This window comes from Carlito syrichta, unplaced genomic scaffold (genome assembly GCF_000164805.1).
Source record: "Carlito syrichta isolate Samal-C Ts95f unplaced genomic scaffold, Tarsius_syrichta-2.0.1 Scaffold304598, whole genome shotgun sequence".
NCBI lineage: Eukaryota > Metazoa > Chordata > Mammalia > Primates > Tarsiidae > Carlito > Carlito syrichta.
The window spans coordinates 1,228,105-1,251,931 of NW_007248694.1; the positions used below are offsets into that span (position 1 = coordinate 1,228,105).

General features: G+C 45.5%; 1 protein-coding gene and 1 pseudogene across 2 annotated transcripts in view; one reads left to right on the plus strand and one right to left on the minus strand.

The window, feature by feature from the left end:
• NUDC (nuclear distribution C, dynein complex regulator) overlaps window positions 1-13,300 on the minus strand; it is a 25,476-nt gene extending 12,176 nt beyond the window's left edge. For both annotated transcript variants that reach the window (XM_008060353.2, XM_021713534.1), the window contains exons 1-2: window positions 13,071-13,300; window positions 9,571-9,648 (exon numbers count right to left, since the gene is read on the minus strand). In XM_008060353.2, the coding sequence (XP_008058544.1) occupies window positions 9,571-9,648; window positions 13,071-13,151 (159 nt within the window). In that variant the 5' untranslated portion in view covers window positions 13,152-13,300. The remainder of the gene's footprint in view (window positions 1-9,570; window positions 9,649-13,070) is intronic.
• On the plus strand, window positions 7,627-7,995 carry LOC110595823 (annotated as a pseudogene).
• Window positions 13,301-23,827: the final 10,527 nt, after the last annotated feature.

Genomic DNA, 23,827 nt, shown 5'->3' on the forward strand with positions numbered 1-23,827 from the left:
AAAAAAAAAAAAAAAAAAAAAAAAAAATTCCTCAAAAAACTAAAACTACCATAAGATCCAGCAATTCCACTTCTGAGTATATACCCATAAGAATTTAAAGAGGATCTCAAAGACTTACTTGCGCACCTATGTTCACAGCAGCACTATGCACAACAGCCAAAAGACAGAAGCATCCCCAATGTCCATAAACAGATGAACAGATATTTTTAATTGTGATAATTATATACAATGGAATATTATTTAATTTTAAAAGAAAAGGAAGTCCTGTCACATGCACCAACATGGATGAACCTTTGTGAACACTATCTTAAGTAAAATAAGCCAGTCACAAAAAGATAAATATTGGATGATTACATTTCTATGAGAGTAGTCAATCAGACAAAAAAACACAGAATGGTAATTTCCAGAGGCTGAGGGGAGGGTAAAGGAGCATTGTTTAATAAGTATTGTTTCAATTCTGCTAGACAAAAAGAGGTCTACAGATCTGTTTTGCAACAATGTGAGTATACTTAATACGGTACATTTAAAAATGGTTAAGAGGCTAGGCGCAGTGGCTCACGCCTATAATCCTAGCACTTTGGGAGGCCAAGGTGAGAGGATTACCTGAGCCCATGGGTTGGAGACCAGCCTGGAAAAGGCAACATGGCGAGACCTCATCTCTACAATAAATAAAAAAATTAGGCTGGGCTCAGTGGCTCAGCCTGTAATTCCAGCGCTTTGAGAGGCCGAGGTGAGTGGATTGCCTGAGCCTGCGGGTTCAAAATCCGCCCGGGCAACTTGGCGAGACCTCATCTCCTCATCTCTACAGTAAATAAAAAAAATTAGCCAGGCGTGGTACACACGCCTGTAGTTCTGGCTACTTGGAAGGCTGAGGTGGAAGGATCGCCAGAGCCCAGCAGATAGATGTTTTGGTGGCCGGGAGAATGCCACTGCACTCCAGTCTGTGACAGTGTAAGACTCCAACTCAAAAAAATAAATAAAATTAAAATAAATAAAATTTAAAAATTAGCCAGGTGTGGTGGCGCTTGCCTGTAGTTCCAGCTACTTGGAAGACTGAGGTAGAAGGATCACTTGAGCCAGCAGGTCAAGGCTGCAGTGGCCATGAGAGTGTCACTGCACTCCAGCCTGGGTGACAAAGTAAGACTCCAACTCAAGAAAAAAAAAAAAGAATGAAAAAAATCAGTAAAAATGATTAAGATATCTGCACACATGGGCAACCCCCTCGGGTCCCCTCCTGCTCTGGGAGCTTTTATGTCCTCTCAATAAATCCTACTTTCAAAAAAAAAAGACAACTGCACATGCATGTTTATTGCAGCACTATTCACAATAGCAAAAACATGGAACCAACTGTACTACCCATCAAAACTGAACTGGATTAAAAAAAAGTGGTATGTTTTTAGATAGAATATTACACAGCCATAAAGAACAACAAATATGGACTTTGCAGCAACTTGAATGATTTTGGAGTCTATAATACTTAGTGAACTATCACAGAAACAAAGAACAGAGTTCTCACTCATAAGCGAACTCTGAACACCGATCATAATACTATAAGAAGCCGAGCTCGGTGGCTCAGCCTGTAATCCCGCACCTTTGGGAGGCTGAGGTGAGTGGATTGCCTGAGCCCGTGGGTTCGAGACCCGCCTGGGCAGGCGAGACCTCATCTCTACAATAAATCAAAATGAGCCAGGTGTGGCAGCGCGCGCCTGTAGTTCCAGCTACTCAGAAGGCTGAGGCGGAAGGATTGCCGGAGCCCAGCAGGTTGAGGCTGCGGTGGCCGGGAACAGCCACTGCACTCCAGTCTGGGCGACAGAGTGAGACTCCAACTCAAAAAGAAAACAAAAACATAATACTATAAGAAAGAAACTGGCAGTAGCAGGACACTGCTGAGGTGGAGGAGGAGACACAACATCAATAAAGGTACCTGATTTCAAACCAGGCAAAGTGGGAACCAAAGGGAGGCCCAAACTTTACCTGTATTATGTCCTCTTGTATACCTAATCCTGAATTGCACCACACATCTTTAAAATAAAATATAAATTAAAAAAATAAATAAAAATGGTTAAGATTTTTTTTTAACACAGGGTTTCACTCTGTCACCTAGGATGGAGTACACTGGCACACAAAATCATGGCTTACTGCAGCCTCAACCTCCTGGGATCAAGCTTCCTAAGTAGCTGAGACTATAGGTGCACACCACCACCTCTGGCTAATTTATTTTAAAATTTTTTGTAGAGGCAGGATCTTGTTATGTTGCCCATGATGGTCTCGAACACCTGGTCTCATGCCTTCCAACTCAGCCTCCCAAAGTGATGGAATTACAGACATAAGCTACCATGCCTGGCCTAAGATGGTAAATTTAATGATGCTTTTTACCACCATTTTAAAAATAAAAAGAAACAAGCAGCAAGTGTGTTGGCTCACGCCTATAATCCCAGCACTTTAGGAGGCTGAAGCAAAAGGATAGTTTGAGCCCCGGAATGAGGTTGCAGTGAGCTATGATCACACCACTCTACTCCAGTCTGAGCAACAGAGTAAGACCCTGTCTCAACAAAACAAAACAAAAAAAAAATGAAAAAGCACTGAGGGAAATTGGAAACATAAGTAGATATTTGGTACTATTTAAAGAATTACTAAACCGGGCTCAGTGGCTCAGCCTGTAATCCCGCACCTTTGGGAGGCTGAGGTGAGTGGATTGCCTGAGCCCACGGGTTCAAGACCTGCCTGGGCAACTTGGGGAGACCTCATCTCTACAATAAATCAAAAAAATGAGCCGGGCGTGGTAGCACGCGCCTGTAGTTCCAGCTACTTGGAGGGCTGAGGTGGAAAGATCGCCGGAGCCCAGCAGGTTGAGGCTGTGGTGGCTGGGAGCGGCCACTGCACTCCAGTCTAGGTGACAGAGTGAGACTCCAACTCAAAAAAATAATAAATAAATAAATACTATTTCTTTTTGGAAAATTTGATAACATTTATAGCTCTTTTTTTTTTTTTTTTTTTCAGAGCCTCATTATATTGCCCAGGCTAGAGTGCAGTGGCATGCTCATGGCAACCCTAACCCTCCACCTGCTGGGCTCAGGCAATCCTTCCGCCTCAGCCTTCCAAGTAGCTAGAACTACGGTGTGTGCTACCACATCTGGTTAGTTTTTAAAATTTATTTTAGAGACAAGGTCTCACCAAATTGCCCAGGCTGGTCTCAAACCCCTGGCCTCAGACAATCCTCTCACCTCAGCCTCCCAAAGTGCTGGGATTACAGGCTTGAGCCACCATGCCCAGCTTCTTTTAGATAATCACAAAATATTTACTAATTTAAAAATATGCAGCCGGGCTCGGTGGCTCAGTCTGTAATCCCGCGCCTTTGGGAGGTTGAGGTGAGTGGATTGCCTGAGCCCGCGGATTCGCCTGGGCAGCGAGGCCTCATCTCTCTACAATAAATCAAAAAATCAGCCGGGCGTGGTAGTGCATGCCTGTAATTCCGGCTATTTGGAAGGCTGAGGCGGAAGGATCGCTGGAGCTCAGCAGGTCGAGGCTGCAGTGGCCGGGAGCAGCCAATGCACTCCAGTCTGGGTGACAGAGTGAGACTCCAACTCAAAAAAAAAAAATATGTTTTCAGTTATATGTAAGTATAATACAGTACAGCAGTCCCATATTACCCACAGGGGATTGGTTCCAGAACACCTCCTAAAACCAAAATCCAAAGATACTCAAATCACTTATACAAAATGGCATTGTATTTGCGTATAATCTACACATATCTTTCTGTGTATACTTTAAATAATCTCTAGACTACTTATACCTGATACAATGTAAATTCTATATAAACAATTGTTAAAGTTTTTTTTTTAATTTTTTTTTTTGTGAAACAGTCTCACTATACTGTCCAGGATGACCTCAAAATCTTGGCTTGGCCAGGCACAGTGGCTCGTGCCTATAATCCCAGCACTTTGGGAGGTCAAGGCGGAAGGATCACTTAAGGCCAGGAGTTTGAGATCAGCCTGGGCAAACATAGCAAGACCCTATCTCTACAAAAAAATCAAAAAAATTAGCTGGGTGTGGTGGTAGTGCATGCCTATAGTCCCAGCTACTGAGGAGGCTGAGGCAGAAGGATCACCTGAGCCCAGGAAGCCAAGCTGCAGTGTGCCATGATCATGCCTCTGCACTTCAGCCTGAGCAATAAAGTGAGACTCCCAACTTAAAAAAAAAAAAAATCCCTGGGCTCAAGTAATCCTCCTGCCTCAGCTTCCCAGGTAGTTGGAATTACTAGAATTATAGGCATGCACGACTATACCTGGCTTAATTTGTATTTTTTATTGATCAGAGTCTCATATCGCTCAGGCTGGAGTATTCTTCCTCACACATTTTCAAGCCATGGTTGATTGAATCCATGGATGCAGAACCCACAGATACAGAATACCAACTATATGTGTCCTTTTGGAACTAGTTTCACTTAATACAATGTCCTCAAATGTAAATCCATGTAGCAATGGATAGAATTTCCTTCCCTTTTAAGGCTGAATAATATTCCACTGTATATATATATATATCACATTCTGTTTATCCATTCATCTGTTGATGGAGACTTTGGTTCCTTCCACCTTTAGGCTATTCTGAATAATGCTGCTAGGAACATGGGTGTGCAAATAAATCCTGCTTCCAATTTTGGATATATCCACAAGTGAGACCACTAGATCATATGGTAGTTCTATTTTTAGTTTTTTGTAAGACAATTTTAAGTAGGAGTCTCACTCTGTCATCCAGGCTGAAGTGCAGTTGCACAATCACAGCCACCACAGCCTCAACTTGTTAGGCTCAAGCAATTTTTCTGCTTCAGTCTTTCAAGTAGCTGGAACTACAAGTGTGGGCCACCACAACCAGCTAATTTTTTAAAAATTTATTATAGAGATTAGGTCTCACCAAATTGTCCAGGCTGGTCTCAAACCCCTGGGCTCAGGCAATCCTCTAGCCTCTGCCTCCTAAAGTGCAGGAATTACACATAAGCCACAGTGCCCGGCTGAAAGATTTTCTTTACCTGTAATTTATTTTTCTGGAGTACAACAGATGATAAATTTTGTTTTAAAAAAAATCCAGTTACAACAGCATGACTTATTAAATCGTCATTTGCCTAATGAACTAAATTATCACATTTGATACATTAGATACATTAAATACTCATTTATACCACCCTGGACAACTTGGCAAGACCCTGTCTCCACAATAAAATCAAAAATTAGCAGGGCATGGTAGTGCATGTCTGTAGTTCCGGCTACTTGGAAGGCTGAGGCAGGATCACCAGAGCCCAGCAAGTAGAAGCTGGGGTGGCTGAGAGTATGCCATGCACTCCAGCCTGGGTGACAGAGTGAGATTTCAACTCAAAAAAAAAAAAAAAGCTAAAACTAAAAATGTTTTTGTAGTTTTTTAAAGCATATGGCATGAAGGTATTTATATCCTTCATTTCTCTACTTGGTTTAAATGTTGATATAAATTTGATATAAATATAAATGTTGATATATATTTCTCTGTAGAAACATTAATGTGTTTGATTACAGGATGCTGCTCCTGACCCTTGGATTGGGATTCCGTATGTAATATACAGTATATGCACTGATTGCCTTCCTAAAATCCAAAGAATTCTAAATCCCAAAACATATCTAGCCCCAAGTGGTTCTAAAAAGGGGTACACTTTTACCTTTTTTTTTTTTTTTTTTGAATTGGAGTCTCATCCCGTCACCCAAGCTGGAGTACAGTGGCATACTCACAGCCGGGCTGGAGAGCAGTGGTACAATCACAGCTCACCACAGCCCTCAACTCCTGGACTAAGGGATTCTCCCACCTCCACCTCCCAAGTATCTGGGACTACAGGCATGCACCACAACATCCTGCTAATTTTTTTGTTGTTCTCACATATTACCAAGGTTGGTACTTTTACCTTTTTTTATCCTCACAACAATCCTGTGACGTAGAAATTACACCTTCTTACAGGTAAGAAAAATTAGACTCAGAGACTTAGTGATTCATCTAAGGCCACACAGCTACAAAGTAAAGGGGATGGGAGTAGAAGGAAAGATCAACACTCAAGCCCATGGCCCCCTAAGTGCAGAGTCCATGCTCTTACCCACCGTACTTGGAAATGATGCATTTGCTGGCTCTGCACACAGTAGGTGCTACATACAAGAGTTTACTGTGTTACAACAGAAGACCAAGTAAGAAGGCTGGATAAGTTTCTGACTGCCTGAAAGTCTAATCAGCCTCCTGGGAAAGAGCTGGTTAGCTGGTTATAAAGGAACAAAGAGCCCAGGAGCAAGACAGGGGCTATGAAGGGACATGGTAGCTATCACCCTCTGAATGATGTTACTGAGATATCACATGATGTTATTAAGAGTTCATCTCCCTCCCTTTTTCCAGCTATTCATTCTTCATTTGCAAGCATCACTTCCTGAACCCCCAATCTAGGTTAGCCCTTGTTCGCAGGGCTTCTGCCCCCCACCCTTTGGCTCTACTATATGACCCATGAAAACAAAGACCAGGCAGGGTGCGGTAGCTCACGCCTATAATCCCAGCGCTTTGGGAGGCTGAGATGAGAGGACTGCCTGAGCCCAGAAGTTTAACACCAGCCTGGGCAACTTGGTGAGACCTCACCTCTACAATAAATCAAGAAAATTAGCTGGGCATGATGGTGTATGACTTTAGTTCCAGCTACTTGGAAGGCTGAGGTGGAAGGATCGCCTGAGCCCAGTTAGGTTGAGACTGCGGTGGCCATGAGCATGCCACTGCACTCCAGCCTGGGCGACAGAGTAAGACTCCGACTCACACACATTCACACACACAAAAAAAAAAACAGGCCGGGCTCAGTGGCTCAGCCTGTAATCCCAGCACTTTGGGAGGCCGAGGCAAATGGATTGTCTGAGCCTGCGGGTTCGAGAGCCCCCAAGGCAACTTGGTGAGACCTCTACAATAAATCAAAAACTAGCCAGGCATGGTAGTGCACACCTGTAGTTCCAGCTACTTGGAAGGCTGGGGCGGAAGGATTGCTGGAGCCCAGCAGGTCAAGGCTGCGGTGGCCAGGAGTATGCCACTGCACTCCAGTCTGGGTGACAGAGTAAGACTCCAATTCAAAAAAAAAAAAGACCAAGTCTGTATTCACCTCTATAATCCCATGGTTTGGCATAGGACCTAACACAAGCACACAAGCAAAGTGTTAAGTGTTCGATATATGTTCATTGAATAAATGAATGACAACTGCTGATATTTTAAGGTAGTCTAACTCACAGAAAAACTAGAGGAGCTAGTGTTAATACAGAAAGAATATTTGAGCCACGAGGGGTCCATATTCTCCCATTTTATGAGGAGACTGAAAAACCAGAGAATTCATGAGAACTTGACCAGGTCACACAGCAAGACCAAGAACTGGGACTCCTACTCCTAGGCAATGTGTCTGTGACAGTGTCCTTAGATCCTCAAGACAATTACAGAGCATACCAGCTTTCTAGAATCCTGAAGCCACAGGAAGTACTTTGCAAAAGATTCCTTCTTGTTACTATGTCTGTTAGTTTAAGTGAAAACAAATATTAAGATTATAAAGATAACAGCTCAGGCCTTTTTCTTTCCGCCATCTTCTTCTAAGAGGCAAATATGTCTGGAAGGCTGTGGTCCAAAGCCATTTTTGCTGGCTATAAGCGAGGTCTCTGGATCCAAAGGGAGCACACAGCTCTTCTCAAAATTGAAGGTGTTTATGCTCGAGATGAAACTGAATTCTATTTGGGTAAAAGATGTGCTTATGTATATAAAGCAAAGAACAACACAGTGACTCCTGGTGGCAAACCAAAGTAATCTGGGGAAAGGTAACTTGGGCCCATGGTAAACAGTAGCATGGTTTCCGAAGCAAACTTCCTGCTAAGGCCATTGGACACAGAATCTGTGTAATGCTGTACCCCTCAATGATTTAAACTAATGGAAAGTAAATAAATAAAAGTGGATTTGTGTTCTTGTAAAAAAAAAAAAAAAAAAAAAAGATAATAGCTCAGTCCATGCGGTGGCCCACAATATAATCCCAGCACTTGGGAAGCCAAGGCAGAATTGCTTGAGCATAGGCATTTGAGACCAGCCTAGGCAACATTGTCAGATCCCCATCTCTCCAAAAAAATTTTAAAAATTTAGACAGGTATGGTGGCTCACACCTGTAACCCCAGCTATTCAGGAAGTTGAGGCAGGAGGATCACTTGAGCCAAGGAGTTGGAGGCTACAGTGAGCTATGACTGAGTCACCAGACCTCCAGTCTGGCCAACAGAGCAAGACTGTCTCTAAACAACAAAAATTTAAAAATAAGAAATAAAAAAGACAATAGTTCAGTGAAGTACCATCTTCATGATTTACTAATCTTCAAAAATGTAACTGCAACCTAAGGATCAAAAGGAAGTTCCAAGATCTTAGAATATGCCAGGCACGGTGGCTCACACCTATAATCTTAGCACCTTGGGAGGCAGAGGAGATAGAACTGCCGAGTACAGGGGTTCAAGACCAACCTGGGGAACTTGGCCAGACCTCACGTCTACAACAAATTTAAAAAATTAGCTGGAAATGGTGGCTCATGACTGTAGTTACAGTTACTTGGAAGGCTGAGGTGGAAAGATCAACTGAGTCCAGCAGGTAGAGGCTGCGGTGGCTGTGAGCATGCTACTGCACTCCAGCCTGGGTGACAGAGCGAAAATTTGACTCAAAAAAAATAAATAAATAAAAGGCTGGGCTCGGTGGCTCAGCCTGTAATCCCAGCACTTTGACAGGCCGAGGTGAGTGGATTACCTGAGCCCGCGGGTTCAAGCCCAGCCTGGGCAACTTGGCGAGACCTCGTCTCTACAATAAAATAAAAAACAGCCGGGCATGGCAGCACGCATCTGTAGTTCTGGCTACTCAGAAGGCTGAGGCAGAAGGATCATCACAGCCCAGAAGGTCAACGCAGGGGTGGCCTTGAGCATGCATGCCACTGCACTCCAGCCTGGGCCAAAAAGTGAGACTCCAACTCAAAAAAAAAAAAAAAAAAAAAAATCTTAGCGTAAGTACTGCAAAACACAATTCCCAAATTCTTGAACTTTGGGTCATAGCATCTGGGAAGACACGGATTGGCAGGCTCTGAACGTCTGTCTTCTAAGCCTCAATTTCTAACATTTGCCCATTCTCATCTCTCAGCTAGGTAATTAGTTAAAATCTCCTCATTGGAAAAGAAACTGAGAGGCACGGTGTTAGGGCAGAAAGCAGGCAGCCTCTGGTTTCAACCTGGTTCTCCCGCAACTCAACTGAAGACTTTCGACAAGGTGCAAAACATCTCTGAACCAATTTCCACATGTGTAAAACAGGAATAGTTAACACCTGTCCCTCTTGTAGAACTGCTAGGATCATGGAAAACGAGGTGGATAATGCACTTAGCAAGGAGTAGAGCCCGCTGTCAAGAAACAACAGCCTGCTTCCATTGTTTGGCACTTCACTCCAGCTTAAAGTTACTATTATGCCAAGGGAAGGTCAGATGAGCTTTTTTTCTGAAGAGATAGAGCTGCCCAAGGGAAAGCAGTCTCCAACACTCACCTTCTCTGCCATCCCCTCTTCTCCTCCGATGAAAAAGTCTGTTTTGCGTCGAAGGAAGCTGAAGAAGGTATTCACAAGCTGAAAAACAGAGGGAGAAGATGAAAGCTGTGGAGCTGCCACACTGGGAGCCCCTCAACTGCACAGAAGACAACTTCCTTTGTCTAGGAGGAAACTTGGGCCTTCACTATTTCACCTCCTTCCAACCAAGGAGACACCCTCCTTAACAGGTCCCCTTTGTCACTTGTGCCATGAAGCCTACCATAACCTTGTCTAGATCACTGGAAGGCAGATTTCTTATGTGTGTGTGCACAATTCACTTTCCTTGTGGTGCTAGAAGCAGCCTAAGCATATGCATGCTCCTCTGCATGCAGGGCATGAAATGCCTGGGCCCAGCTTTCCTCCCAAAAAAGTAAAAAGTCCATTAAAACACTAGATAAGTCACTACGGTTAAGCCGGAGGGAGGGGAGCAAATGACACAACTTCAAAACAAGGTTAATATGTACTAATCCTGGCTGTAGTACCAATGTAGACAAGTGGGTAAGCCTATGGGTTTGAGTATCAGACTAATATATATTAGCTTTTAACTTTGGGGATGTTTCTTAACTCTTTTTTTCTTTTTGAGTTGGAGTTTCACTCTGTCACCCAGACTGGAGTGCGGTGGCCACTCCCGCCCACCGCAGCCTCGACCTGCTGGGTTCCGGAGATCCTTTCGCCTCAGCCTTCCAAGTACCTGGAACTACAGGCGCGCGCTACCACGCCTGGCTAATTTTTTGATTTATTCTAGAGATGAGGTCTTGCCAAGTTGCCCAGGTGGGTCGCGAATCTTAACTCTTAAACAGGAATAAGCTGTAGGACCTATATCTAAGGAGCTTGTGAGGATTAAATGAAGTAATGAAGGTGAAGTATGGAACAAGAAATCCACTGGCAAAGGGTAAATCCCTCACAAGCAGGAACCATGAAACGTGCTTATTCTGTCTACATCTGCAATGCCAAGCACTAGAGATGGCTAAGTATACCTTACATGCTCAGTAAAACTCTTGCTGAATGAAACAATTTAGTGGCAACTTTAGTACACACAAGCCCTTTATTTGTCCAAGTAAGTGGTTCCAAATTAATGACCGAATTTATCTCAATGGTTTCAATTCCTTTTTCTAGATGCTTTTTCAATTAACTCAAAAATGGCCTTACGGCTGAGTGCAGTGGCTTAAACCTGTAATCTCAGCACTTTGGGAGGCTGAGGCAGGAGGAGGACTGCTTGAGCCCAGGAGTTCGAGACCAGTCTGGGCAACATATCAAGACCTTGTTTCTACAAAAAAAACCAAAAAAATTAGCCAGGCATGGTAGCGCATGCCTGTAGTCCCAGCTACTCGGGAGGTTGAGGTGGATGTATTGCCTGAGCCCAGAAGGTTGAGGCTGCAGTAAGCCACGACTGTGATACTGCACTACGGCCTGGATGACAGAGACCCCAAGTCAAAAAAAGAAAAAAAAAAATGGAACTCACTCCCAAATCCAGTTTTGTGTCAACATTTAGGGAAATGGGGACATGAAGCCTCTTCACACTTGCAAATGACAAACACCCTTCCCTGGCCAGACACGTGGCTCATACTTGTAACTCCAGCACTTTGGGAGGCCAAGGTGGGAGGATCACTTGAAGCCAGGCATACAAAACCAGCCTGGGCAACACAGAGACTCCATTTCTACAAAAAAATTTAGAAATTAGCTGGGCATGGTGGTATGTACCTGGGGAGGCTAAGGTAGGAGGATTACTTGAACTAAGGAGGTCGAGGCTACAGTAAGCCCTAATCTTGCCATTGCACTCCAACCTGGGTAATAGTGTGAGATTCTGTCTCAAAAAAAAAAAAAGAAACGAAAATAAATACTCTCCCTCTCTCAAAGGGCTTAGAAATCCTTGGTCCCATGGGCACCTCAGTAAAAGAATAGGAAAAGAAAGTTCACTAAAAACCTACTTCCAGTGGCTCATGCCTGTAATCCCAGCACTTTGGGAGAAGGAGGCAAGAGGAGTGCCTGAGCTCAGGGGTTTGAGACCAGCCTGGACAACTTGGTGAGACCTTGTCTCTACAATTAAAAAAAAAAAAAAAACCAGGTATGCTGGCATGCACCTGTGGGTCTAGCTACTTGGATGGCTGAGGCAGAAGGATCACCTGAGCCCAGCAGGTTGAGGCTGTGGTGGCCATGAGCATGCCACTGCACTCCGGCCTGAGCAACAGAAAATAAAAAATAAAACCTGTCTCCAGGAGGCACAGAATCAGCAATGGACTGTGGAAAGCACACACTGGCCTAAGGGTTCTGGTCCTGTTGGATGATCTTGAAAACAAATCCCTGACACTCTCTGGCCCCTCAAGGTGCTTTATGGAATTAGAGTTCTGTGCAGATCTTTATAGGCTTTTCTACCTCTAATTCTCCGTTTCTGTTTCAAAAACCAACTCCAGAATCTATGCTAGTTGGTCCTTATTATTTACATACTATGTATCTGGCCATTCTGTATGTATTATGCTTTTAAAATGCCCTTTGTGGCCGCGCTTGGTGGCTCAGCCTGTAATCCCAGCACTTTAAAAGGGAGGCCGAGGCGAGTGGATTGCCTGAGCCCATGGGTTAGACACCGGCCCAGGCAACTTGGCGAGACCTCGTCTCTACAATAAATTAAAAAATAGCCAGGTGTGGTAGTGCGCCTGTAGTTCCAGCTACTTGGAAGGCTGAGGGGGAAGGATCGCCAGAACCCAGCAGGTTGATGCTGGGGTGGCTCTGAGTGTGCCACTGCACTCCAGCCTGAGTGTCGGAGTGAGACTCCTATTATTCAACTCAAAAAAAAAAAAAGAAGAAATGCTCTATGTAAGCTCCATCGGGGCAAAGACAGGTTTCTGTACTCCCAGGATCCAGTCGCATGAATGTCTGGCACACATTAATCACTCAACGACAACACATACCAGATTACTGAGAAATCACAGACAAAGAAACAGAGGCTTAGAGAAATGTTAGATCCCAAGTAGGCAGGCGGTGGAAACCAACTGTGTATACAGCCTCCCATTTCCCTATTCAAGGCCTAAAAGGACCACGTGCTAACATTACCCCGCGCCCCCATCGCATACACTCGTAGGCTTGCTCCAAGTCGTGGTAAATGCAAATCACAATGTTTGTGATGGTTCTTCCTAAGGGATGTTCCTCGCCAGCGGCCATCAAAGGGTAAAAAAGCATGTGTGAGACCAAAGGAGGATCCTAAACTCTGAGGGAATTCAAGGGGTGGGTTCAGGGACGCCAGAACTGCTAATACAGGAACTACTGAAGGGACTGGAGACCTGGGGTTGATACCAGATGGGTGAGACCTGCTGGCGGGGGGTCGGACCGGAAGTTGGGGTACGGTGAAAATGTGAGGGGATCCCAAAAGCCCGCGAGGCCCAGAGGCGGACCTCGGTCCTCGAAGGCAAAGAAGGGCAGGAGTGCGGCTAGGGCCGCCGAATGGGCGAAGCCGCGCGGGCCGTTACCTCCTGCACGCCGCCCTCGTGCTGCTGCGCCATGGCCAGCAACATGCCGTCAAACCGCTCCTCCTCCTGCTCCCCGCCCATTGCGCCGGCCTCGATCCACGATCCGAGCTCTGCACTTGAGTTTAAAGACCTCCTTGCTCCTTCGGGACGCGTCGGGCCCAACGGCTCCAAGTCGTCGGCCTTCCGCACCGGAGCCGGAAACACGCCAGCGCCGGGTCGCCTAGGTCCGCCCTCTCCCCGGCTCGTCCTGCCTCCCTCCCCGCCCGCGGCCATTGACCGTGCGGCAAGCAGCCCGCTTCGTCGACCATTGGTGTATTGGCTGAGTCAATCAACGAGCTCGTAGGTGAAGCGGTGGGTGGAGCCGAGGGTGCGGGAGCACGGAGTTTGTCGTGAGTTGCTATGGTCACCCGATGCTTTCGAGCCTTCCAGAATGCCCTGGGCTCAAATCTGGCAGAATTGGAAGTTTAAAAAAGGGCAAGCTTTGCTTCTCCCTCCTACCAGTGACCTCCCCGCTTGTAGAACAGCGGAGCTGAAAGTGCTCGTAGTCATCTCTTCTTAGCCTCTCGTGAGTCAGTGGAGGCCCAGAAAGAATGGACTCGCCCAAAAGACATCCTGCCCCTTTTTCGATCTCATCACCTCCTCAACGAGGGCCGGCTTCATGAGCATACAAACTATATAGTTGCACAGATCCCCAGGCTTAGAAGGGCTCCACGCTTGGTTAATGCTCTTCTGTCACAGTCTTGAAATTCTTAAAAATTTTTGAATAAAGAGGCCTATTTTGCACTGGGTCAAGAAAAGTTATTTAACAGGTGCTGTAATTAGTTTTCACTCCTGTTAATGTAAAGGACAGGTCCTAACCACCCAAACTAACCCCTCCATTTGTGCAATGTATCTCGTCATCTTAGTCTTTTCAATAATTCTATCTCTGTAACTATCCCTTTTTCAAGTTCCTGCCTTGCAAATTTCTTTCTTCTGGATCATTCCCTTCAACTGATAAACATGCTACATACTTTTTTTTTTTTTTTTTAAGAGACAGGGTCTCACCCAGGCTAGAGTGCAGTGGCACAATCATAGCTCACTGCAGCCTTGAACTACTGGGCTGAAGCAATCTTTCCACCTTAGCCTCCCATGTAACTGGGACTACAGACATGAGCCACTACACCTGGCTCAAACATACTTTAATGTCTTTTTTTTAATTATTATTCCATGACCCTACTTTCTTCTGCTACTGCCCCAATTCTCAGCTCTCATTCACAACAAAACTTGAAAAGATTGCTATGCTTGTTTTTCCACTCTCTCATCTTTCTTCAGTTTACTCTAATTAGTCTATTCTTAAAAAACTCTGATAGTGTTACAGTGCTACATATTGCCAAAGCCAATGGACCACTATTATGTTAACTTCTCAGCTGCATTTGACACATTTGGCCACTTCTTTCTGGAAACACTTTGTTTCCTTTAGGTGACTGTAACAATTAGAAATGTGTGTTCCTCCCTTTAGATGGAGACTTCTCCTTTAGAGACTCCTGAGGGTTGACTTGTACCTTAACCATCAAACTAAGAGCTCCTGTTCAGGTGTGGTAGTTCACACCTGTAATCCAAGCACTTTGGGAAGCAAAGGCAAGAGGACTGCCTGAGCCCAGGGGTTTGAGACCAGCCTAGGAAACTTAGTGAGACCTCATCTCTACAAAAACAAACAAACAAAAAAGCCAGCCATGGTGGCATGTGCCTGTAGTTCCAGCTACTTGGAAGGCTAAGGTAGAAGTATCACCTGTGCCCAGCAGGTCAAGGCTGCGGTGGCTGTGAATGCGTCACTGCATTCCAGCCTGGGCAACAGAGTGAGACTCAGACTCAAAAATCAAAACAACAACAAAAAAAACTAAGGACTCCGTGGGCAAGGCTGTCGCCTCCTTCAGACTGAGGGCAGGGCCTGGGCAGAGGGCAGCTGGTGGACCATCACTCTCACAGAAGTTTTCCACCTCTCTGAGCAAATTGCTCACCATCAGGTTTTAGACTGTAGCAATGCCAACCATGACCTTCCTCACCCTCCAGGGACTACAGGAATGACACTCTGGCCTTCAGGCCACATGCAGTACTCAGAAACCACAGTTTCCCACATTGCAAACCTCAAGACTTAAAACCCAGGGACCTAGCTCCCAGCCCAGCAGAGGGCTCTCCTCCTATAATTATAGGGGTTCTATACATAATTCTCTTTGTTGATAGGAATTACACAAAGTAGAATTTTTCAAAATTCCTACTACAGACCTATAAGCAGTACTAAAAGTAGTGATAGCTTATTATACCAGAAAACAAAGGAGTGTTGAAAGAATTATGGGAGCATGTCAAAAGGATATAGATTCCAGCTTGAGGGGGCTCCCATTGGCCAAGTCTATGACAATCTGAGGATCAAAATTAATAATAATAATAATAGTAATAGATTACATGCTACTGAGTAAAATAGGAGCCATGAGTTCATACCTAGGTAAATAAATAAAGACAAACATTTAAAATATAAGAAAGAGTCGGGTTCAGTGGCTCAGCCTGTAATCCCACACCTTGAAGGCTGAGGTGAGTGGATTGCCTGAGCCCATGGGTTCGAGACCCGCCTAGGCAACTTGGCGAGACCTCATTTCTACAATAAATCAAAAAATTAGCCGGGCGTGGTAGTGCGCGCCTGTAGTTCAGCTACTTGGAAGGCTGAGGCGGAAGGATCGCCGGAGCCCAGCAGGTCGAGGCTGCGGTGGCCGGGAGCGGCCACTGCACTCCAGTCTGGGCGACAGAGTGAGACTCCAACTCAAAAAAAATAAAAATAAAAATAAATAAGTAAAATAAAATATAAGAAGGGGCTGGACACAGTGGCTCATGCCTATAATCCCAGCACTTTGGGAGGTCAAGGTGAGAGAATTGTCTGAGCCCATGGATTCGAGACCAGCCTAGGCAACTTGGTGAGACCTCATCTCTACAATAAATCAAAAAATTAGCCGGACATGGTAGTGCGCGCCTGTAGTTCAGCTACTTGGAAGGCTGAGGCGGAAGGATCGCCGGAGCCCAGCAGGTCGAGGCTGCGGTGGCCGGGAGCGGCCACTGCACTCCAGTCTGGGCGACAGAGTGAGACTCCAACTCAAAAAAAATAAAAATAAAAATAAATAAGTAAAATAAAATATAAGAAGGGGCTGGACACAGTGGCTCATGCCTATAATCCCAGCACTTTGGGAGGTCAAGGTGAGAGAATTGTCTGAGCCCATGGATTCGAGACCAGCCTAGGCAACTTGGTGAGACCTCATCTCTACAATAAATCAAAAAATTAGCCGGACATGGTAGTGCGCGCCTGTAGTTCAGCTACTTGGAAGGCTGAGGCGGAAGGATCGCCGGAGCCCAGCAGGTCGAGGCTGCGGTGGCCGGGAGCGGCCACTGCACTCCAGTCTGGGCGACAGAGTGAGACTCCAACTCAAAAAAAATAAAAATAAAAATAAATAAGTAAAATAAAATATAAGAAGGGGCTGGACACAGTGGCTCATGCCTATAATCCCAGCACTTTGGGAGGTCAAGGTGAGAGAATTGTCTGAGCCCATGGATTCGAGACCAGCCTAGGCAACTTGGTGAGACCTCATCTCTACAATAAATCAAAAAATTAGCCGGACATGGTAGTGCGCGCCTGTAGTTCAGCTACTTGGAAGGCTGAGGCGGAAGGATCGCCGGAGCCCAGCAGGTCGAGGCTGCGGTGGCCGGGAGCGGCCACTGCACTCCAGTCTGGGCGACAGAGTGAGACTCCAACTCAAAAAAAATAAAAATAAAAATAAATAAGTAAAATAAAATATAAGAAGGGGCTGGACACAGTGGCTCATGCCTATAATCCCAGCACTTTGGGAGGTCAAGGTGAGAGAATTGTCTGAGCCCATGGATTCGAGACCAGCCTAGGCAACTTGGTGAGACCTCATCTCTACAATAAATCAAAAAATTAGCCGGACATGGTAGTGCGCGCCTGTAGTTCAGCTACTTGGAAGGCTGAGGCGGAAGGATCGCCGGAGCCCAGCAGGTCGAGGCTGCGGTGGCCGGGAGCGGCCACTGCACTCCAGTCTGGGCGACAGAGTGAGACTCCAACTCAAAAAAAATAAAAATAAAAATAAATAAGTAAAATAAAATATAAGAAGGGGCTGGACACAGTGGCTCATGCCTATAATCCCAGCACTTTGGGAGGTCAAGGTGAGAGAATTGTCTGAGCCCATGGATTCGAGACCAGCCTAGGCAACTTGGTGAGACCTCATCTCTACAATAAATACAGAAATAAATTAGCCAGGCATGGTGGCACATGCCCATAGTTCCAGCTACTTGGAAGGCTGAGGCACAAGGATCACCTGAACTCAGCAGGTCGAGGCTTTGGAGCTGTGAGTGTGCCACAGCACTCCAGCCTGGGTGACAGAGTGAGACTCTTGACTCTAAAAAAAAAAAGGAATATGTATGAAGGAATATCTACATAGTTTTGAAATATCTCTTCACAAAACACTGGTTTATTTCAAAGGCGAAAGAAGAAACTACCATGAAGAAGTCTTAATTAGACACCACCTTAATCAAGTGACCAGAGTGAACCTCTGTGATGTTCCTGGTAAAGAAGCAAAAGCGGAATCTAATCATAGGGAAGCCGCAGACAAACCCAAATGGAAAGCCAGGCTGCAAAATAACTACAACACTCCAAAAGTGTCTAGGTCATGAAAAGCAAGAAAAAAACAAAGGAATTTTCCTGAGACTGTCAGAGACTAAACAGATGTGACAAACAAATACAATGTGAGATTTTAGACCAAATCCTTTCACTATAACAAATTTCACTAGCACATTTGATGAAACTTCAATGGGCTCTAATATTAGATGGCAAAATGTTGACTGTTAATTTCTTAATTTTAAGTCAGATCTGTCACCCAGGCTACAGTGGCACCTTCACGGCTCACTGCAGTCTTGAACTCCTGGGATCAAGCAATCCCTCTGCCTCAGCCTCCCAAGTAGCTGGAACTATAAGTGTGCACCACCACACCTGGCTAATTTTTTTTTGTAGAGATGAGATCTCATTATCTTGCCCAGGCTGATCTAGAACTCCTGGGCTCAAGCTGATCCTCCCACTTCAGCCTCCCAAAATGCTGGGATTACAGATGTGAGCCACCATGCCCGGCCTAATTTCCTAATTTTAATGTTACATTGTGGTTATATAGAATGACTTTATTTACAGTAATTACACACTAAAGTATTTCAGGGTTATGGGATATTGAGTTGATAACTTACTCTCAAATGGTTCAAAATTAAAACAAAGAAACAAAGAATGTGACCAGGAGTGATGTTTCACGCCTGTAGTCCCAACACTTTGAGAGGCAGAGGTGGAATAATTGCTTGAGCCCAGCTTGGAGACCAGTCTGGGCAACACAGTGAGAACTCGTCTACAAAAAAATAAAAAATTTAGCCAAGCATGGTGACCACCTGTAGTCCCAGTTACCCAGAGACTGAGGTATCACGTGAGCCCAGAGGGTGGAGGCCACCATGAACCCAGGATCAGCCACTGCACTCCAGGGCAAAAAAAAACCAATTCTTTGACTGTACTTGCAACTTTTCTGTGTTTGTAATTGTTTCAGAATAAAAACAAATAAATCATTGATTGACTTGTGAAGAAGAAAGAAAAAAATGTGCAGCTAAACCATGTAGGCAAATATTATCAGGCAATTGATCAGTAAAAGTATTTTATTATTCTCCTGGGTTTGTGATGTTTGTGTTTTCTGTCAACTTATTTTAATCTGTAGTAATTTGGGTTTTGGGGGGGTTTTTTTGAGTTGGAGTCTCACTCTGTCGCCCAGACTAGACTGCAGTGGCTGCTCCCAGTCATCGCAGCCTCGACCTGCTGGGCTCCAGCGATCCTTCCGTCTCAGCCTTCCAAGTAGCCGGAATTACAGGCATGCACTACCACGCCCAGCTGATTTTTTGATTTATTGTAGAGATGAGGTCTCGCTGCCCAGGTGGGTCTCGAACTCACGGGCTCAGGCAATCCACTCACCTCAGCCTCCCAAAGGCGCGGGAGTAATTTGTTTTTTTCATGCTAAAAATTCTGTTTCATACCTGGATTTTCTATTCTTTTTTTTTTTTTTTTGAGTTGAAGTCTCACTCTGTTGCCCAGGCTGGAGTGTAGTGGCATGCTCACATCTCCACAGCCTTGACCTGCCGAGCTCAGGCTATCCTTCCACCTCAGCCTCCCAAGTAGCTGGAACTACAGGTGTGCACCACTATGCTCGGCTAATTTTTTTAGTTTATTGTAAAGATGAGGTCTCATCATGTTGTCCAGGCTGGTCTCGAACCCATGGGCTCAGGCAATCCTCTTGCCTCTGCCTCCCAGAGTACTGGAATTGCAGGCGTGAGCCACTGAGCTGGGCTTTCTATTCCTTTTTTTTTTTTTCCTTTGAATCAGAGTCTCACTCTGTTGCACTGGCACACTCATGGCCACTGTAGCCTTGTCCTGCTGGGCTCAGGCTATCCTTTCACCTCAGCTTTCCAAGTAGCTGAAACTACAGGTGCATGCCACCATGCCAGGCTTTTTCTTTTTTAAGTGATAAATTTAATAAAGAGAGGATACACTGTGGAGGGCACACTGGGCAGGAGAGCAGCAAGACTATCTGCTGTCTATTGCCGGCTTTTTTTTTTTGAGTTGGAGTCCAGGCTAGAGTGCAGTGGCATACTCACGGCCATCCCAGCGTCGACCTGCTGGGCTCTGGAGATCCTTCCACTTCAGTCTTCCAAGTAGCTGGAACTACAGGCACACACTACCACACTCAACTAATTTTTTATTTATTTATCTATTGTAGAGACGATGTCTCACCAAGTTGCCCAGGCTGGTCTCGAACTCGTGGGCTCAGGCAATCCACTCGCCTCGGTCTCCCAAAGTGCTGGGATTACAGGCTGAGCCACCAAGCCCATCCTTTTTTAAAATTTTTTTAATTGTAAAGACGAGATCTCACTGAGTTGCCCAGGCTGGGCTCAAACTCCTGGGCTCAAGCAATCCTCTGGCCTCTGCCTCCCAAAGTGCTGGGATTACAGGTATGAGCCATCGTGCCTGGCTATTCTTTTCTTTTCTTTTTTAATTTTTGAGTTGGAATCTCACTCTTTGTTACCCAGTCTGGAGTGCAGTGACACACACACGGCCACCGCAGCCTCAACCTGCTGGGCTTAGGCACTCCTTCTGCCTCAAGCCTCCAAATAGCTGGAACTATAGATGCATGCCACCACGCCTGGCTAGCTTTTGTGATTTATTGTAGAGATGAGGTCTCGCCAAGTAGCCCAGGCTGGTCTCAAACCCCCAGGCTCATGCAGTCCTCTCGCCTCGACCTCCTAAAGTGCTGGGATTACAGGCTGAACCACCGCACCCCGTCTATTCTTAAGGAGGGCCCTTCTAATTGTGTAAGCTTCAACTCCATAAAACCTATATCCACTTCTGAACATTCTTGTCACTTATTTTATGTTTTTGAGTTGGAGTCTCACTTCATTACCCAGGCTGGAGTGCAGTGGCACACTCACGGCCACCCCAGTGTCAACCTGCTGGGCTCAGGCAATATTTCCTCCTCAGCCTTCCAAATAGCCATAACTACAGGAGCATGCTACCAAACCTGGCTAATTTTTTTATTTAATGTGGACATGAGGTCTCACCAATGTCTAGGCTGTTCTCGAACCCATGGGCTCAGGCAATCCCCTCACCTTGGCCTCCCAAAGTGATGGGATTACAGGCTTGAACCACCACACCCGGCCACTTTGTATTGTATTGTATTTGAGTCAGAGACTCACTCTGTTGCCCAGGCTGGCGTGCAGTGGCATGCTCACGGTCACCGTAGCCTGCTAGGCTTAGGTGATCCTTCTGCCTCAACCTTCTGAGTAGCTGGAACTACAGGCGTACACCACCACACTCAGCTAATTGTTTGATTTATTGTAGAGATGAGATCTCGCCATGTTGCCCAGGCTGGTCCCGAACTCATGGGTTCAAGCAATAGCCTTGCCTCCACCTCCAAAAGTGCTGGGATTATAGGCATGAGCCACTGTGTCCGACTTCTTGTCACCATTTTAGGGATGAGGAAACTGGAACTGGGTGCAATGGTTCATGCCTCTAATCTCAGCTACTCATGAGGTTAAGGTGGGAGGATAGCTTGAGCCCAGGAGTTCAAGGCTGCAGTGAGCTATGTTTGTGCCACTGCACTCCAGCCTGGGTGACAGAGTGACACTGTGTCTCTAAAAATAAAAATAAACAGCCAGGCACTGTGGCTCACACTTGTAATCCCAGTGTTTTTGGAGACTGGGATGGGAGGATAAGTTGAAGCCAGGAGTTTGAGACCAGTCTGGGTAACATAGCAGGATCCATCTCTACAAAAAAAAATTAATAATAAATAAAGATGTGAAAACTGAGGTGCATAAAGAAGAAAGTGACTTGTCCAAGGTCACTCAGCCAAATGAAGAAGCAGAATTTGGACTCAGGCAGTCTGATTCCAGTGTCTCCTTTGAGGGAAAGCTGTGAGCATTCAGTGAGATAAAAAGACATACAAGCCAGGCGCAGTGGCTCATGGCTATAATCCCCAGCACATTGGGAGGCAGAGGAGAGAGGATTGCCTGAGCCCAAGAATTTGAGACAGTCTGGGCAACTCAGTGAGCCCTTGTCTCTACAATAAAAATTTTAAAATTAGCTGATCATGTGGCGTGTGCCTAAAGTTCTGGCTACTTGGAAGGCTGAGGCAGAAAGATCACCTGAACCCAGCAGGTCTAGGTTGCAGTGGCTGTGATTGTGCCACGGCACTCCAGCCTGGGTGATAGAGTGAGATTCCGTCTCAAAAAAATACATGTAAGAAACTTTATAAATGTAAAGATTAAATTATTCTAAATCAAATGAAAGATGTATGCCCTTTTGTCCACTGGTGCTCGGTTCATTAGGCAGGAGAAAAGGGGAGTAAAGTTCCCCTACTATGTACCAAAAACTGCTTGGAATTTGACAACCAGGACCTTACTTATCCCACAGCAGCCCTGTAGATTGTGCCAATGAGGCTTTTGAGGCTCACAGAGGTTTGGGCTCAGTTTAAAGTCACACAACTGAAAAGTGATGGAACCAGGAGCAGATGCCAGGACTGGTGATGCCAGAGTATCTCCCTCCCCATTCAGGGCACCAGGCTACCCAACAGTGTGACAGCAGAAGGCTTGTCAGGCTGGGCTGGCCAAGGCCTAGAAACATGACACAATCAAGGACCCCTCAAACCCTATGCCCCATCATCTAAGACAGATACTGGGGGCAGAATAGCCACATGGCAGCAATCAACATTTCTGCCCAGATCACAAGCGGGCAACCTCTGCAGAGCAGGCAGCAGCAAGGTGGAGGTTCAGCCACCCACAAGTTCTGGGAAACTCAAGCTCTGGCTGCATGATTGGGCCAGAGGGTCCAGGGTAACAAACAAGGACTTTGGAGTCAGGCAGATCTGGGCTATTCCCTTCCTGGTGGGAATATCTTGGGCAAGTGACTTTACCTCTCTGAGTCTCACAAAGTAAGAATCTAGCCTCAGCTGGGTGCAGAGGCTCACGCCTGTAATTCTATCACTTTGGGAGGTTTAGGTGAGAGGATTGCCTGAGCCCAGGAGTTTGAGATCAGCCTGGGAAACTTGGTGAGACCTCATCTCTGCAACAAATCAAAAAATTAGCCAGGTGTGGTGGTGTAGTTCCAGCTACATGAAAGGCTGAGGCAGAAGAATCACTTCAGCCCAGCAGGTCAAGTCTGCGGTGCCCGTGAGTGTGCCACTACACTCCAACCTGGGTGAAAGAGTGAGATTCCAACTCAAAAAAAAAAAAAAAAGAATCTAGCCTCAGAAGGAAGCTCTTAATATTAGAGTGGAAAATGCCTAACACATTATAGATACTCAGTGAATGATGACCTTATTTTATTATTTATTTTTTTGTGTCAGGGTCTCATTCTGTCACCCAGGCTGGAGTGCAGTGACACAATTATGACTCACCACAGCCTCAATCCTCTGGGCTCAGGTGATCCTTCCACTTCAGCCTTTCATGTAGCTGGAACTATAGATGTGCACTACCACACCTGGCTAATTTTTTGATTTGTTGTAGAGATAAGGTCTCGCCAAGTTGCCCAGGCTGATCTCAAATTCCTGGGCTCAGGCAATTCTCTCATCCTCTCACCTCAACCTCCCAAAGTGCTGGGATTACCGGCATGAGCCACTGTACCCAGCGCTATTTTATTTTATTTTATTGTTTTTAGTGATAGGGTCTTGCTTTGTCACCCAGGCTGGAGTGCAATGGCAAGATCATGGCTCACTGCAGCCTCAAACTCCTGGGCACAAGCAAGCTTCCTGAGTAGGTAAGACTACAGGTACTGTGGCAGGATTTTATCAAGAGATATGGGACACCGAGGCTACTTTGCCAGGAAGTCATGTTGATTCGTGCCAACACAGGATCAACGGATTCACATCCAAAGGCTGAGCCCCGAGTGCAGGGAGCATTGCCTTTTATATTTTTATTTTTTATTTTTATTTTATATTTATTTATTGTATTTTTAGCTTTTTTGTCCCCCCAATAAGGCTTACATATTAGTAACATACAGGTTAACATATAGCTCAAGGTTGCAGCGGAGTTACACATGGACACTACAGATGGGGGCTACATTCTTTCCTAACATAAATCTTCTGAGTAAGTTCTTATGGTGCTAGAAGGACTCTAATTATTCTGGGAAGGCTTTTTTTTTTTTTTTTTTTTTT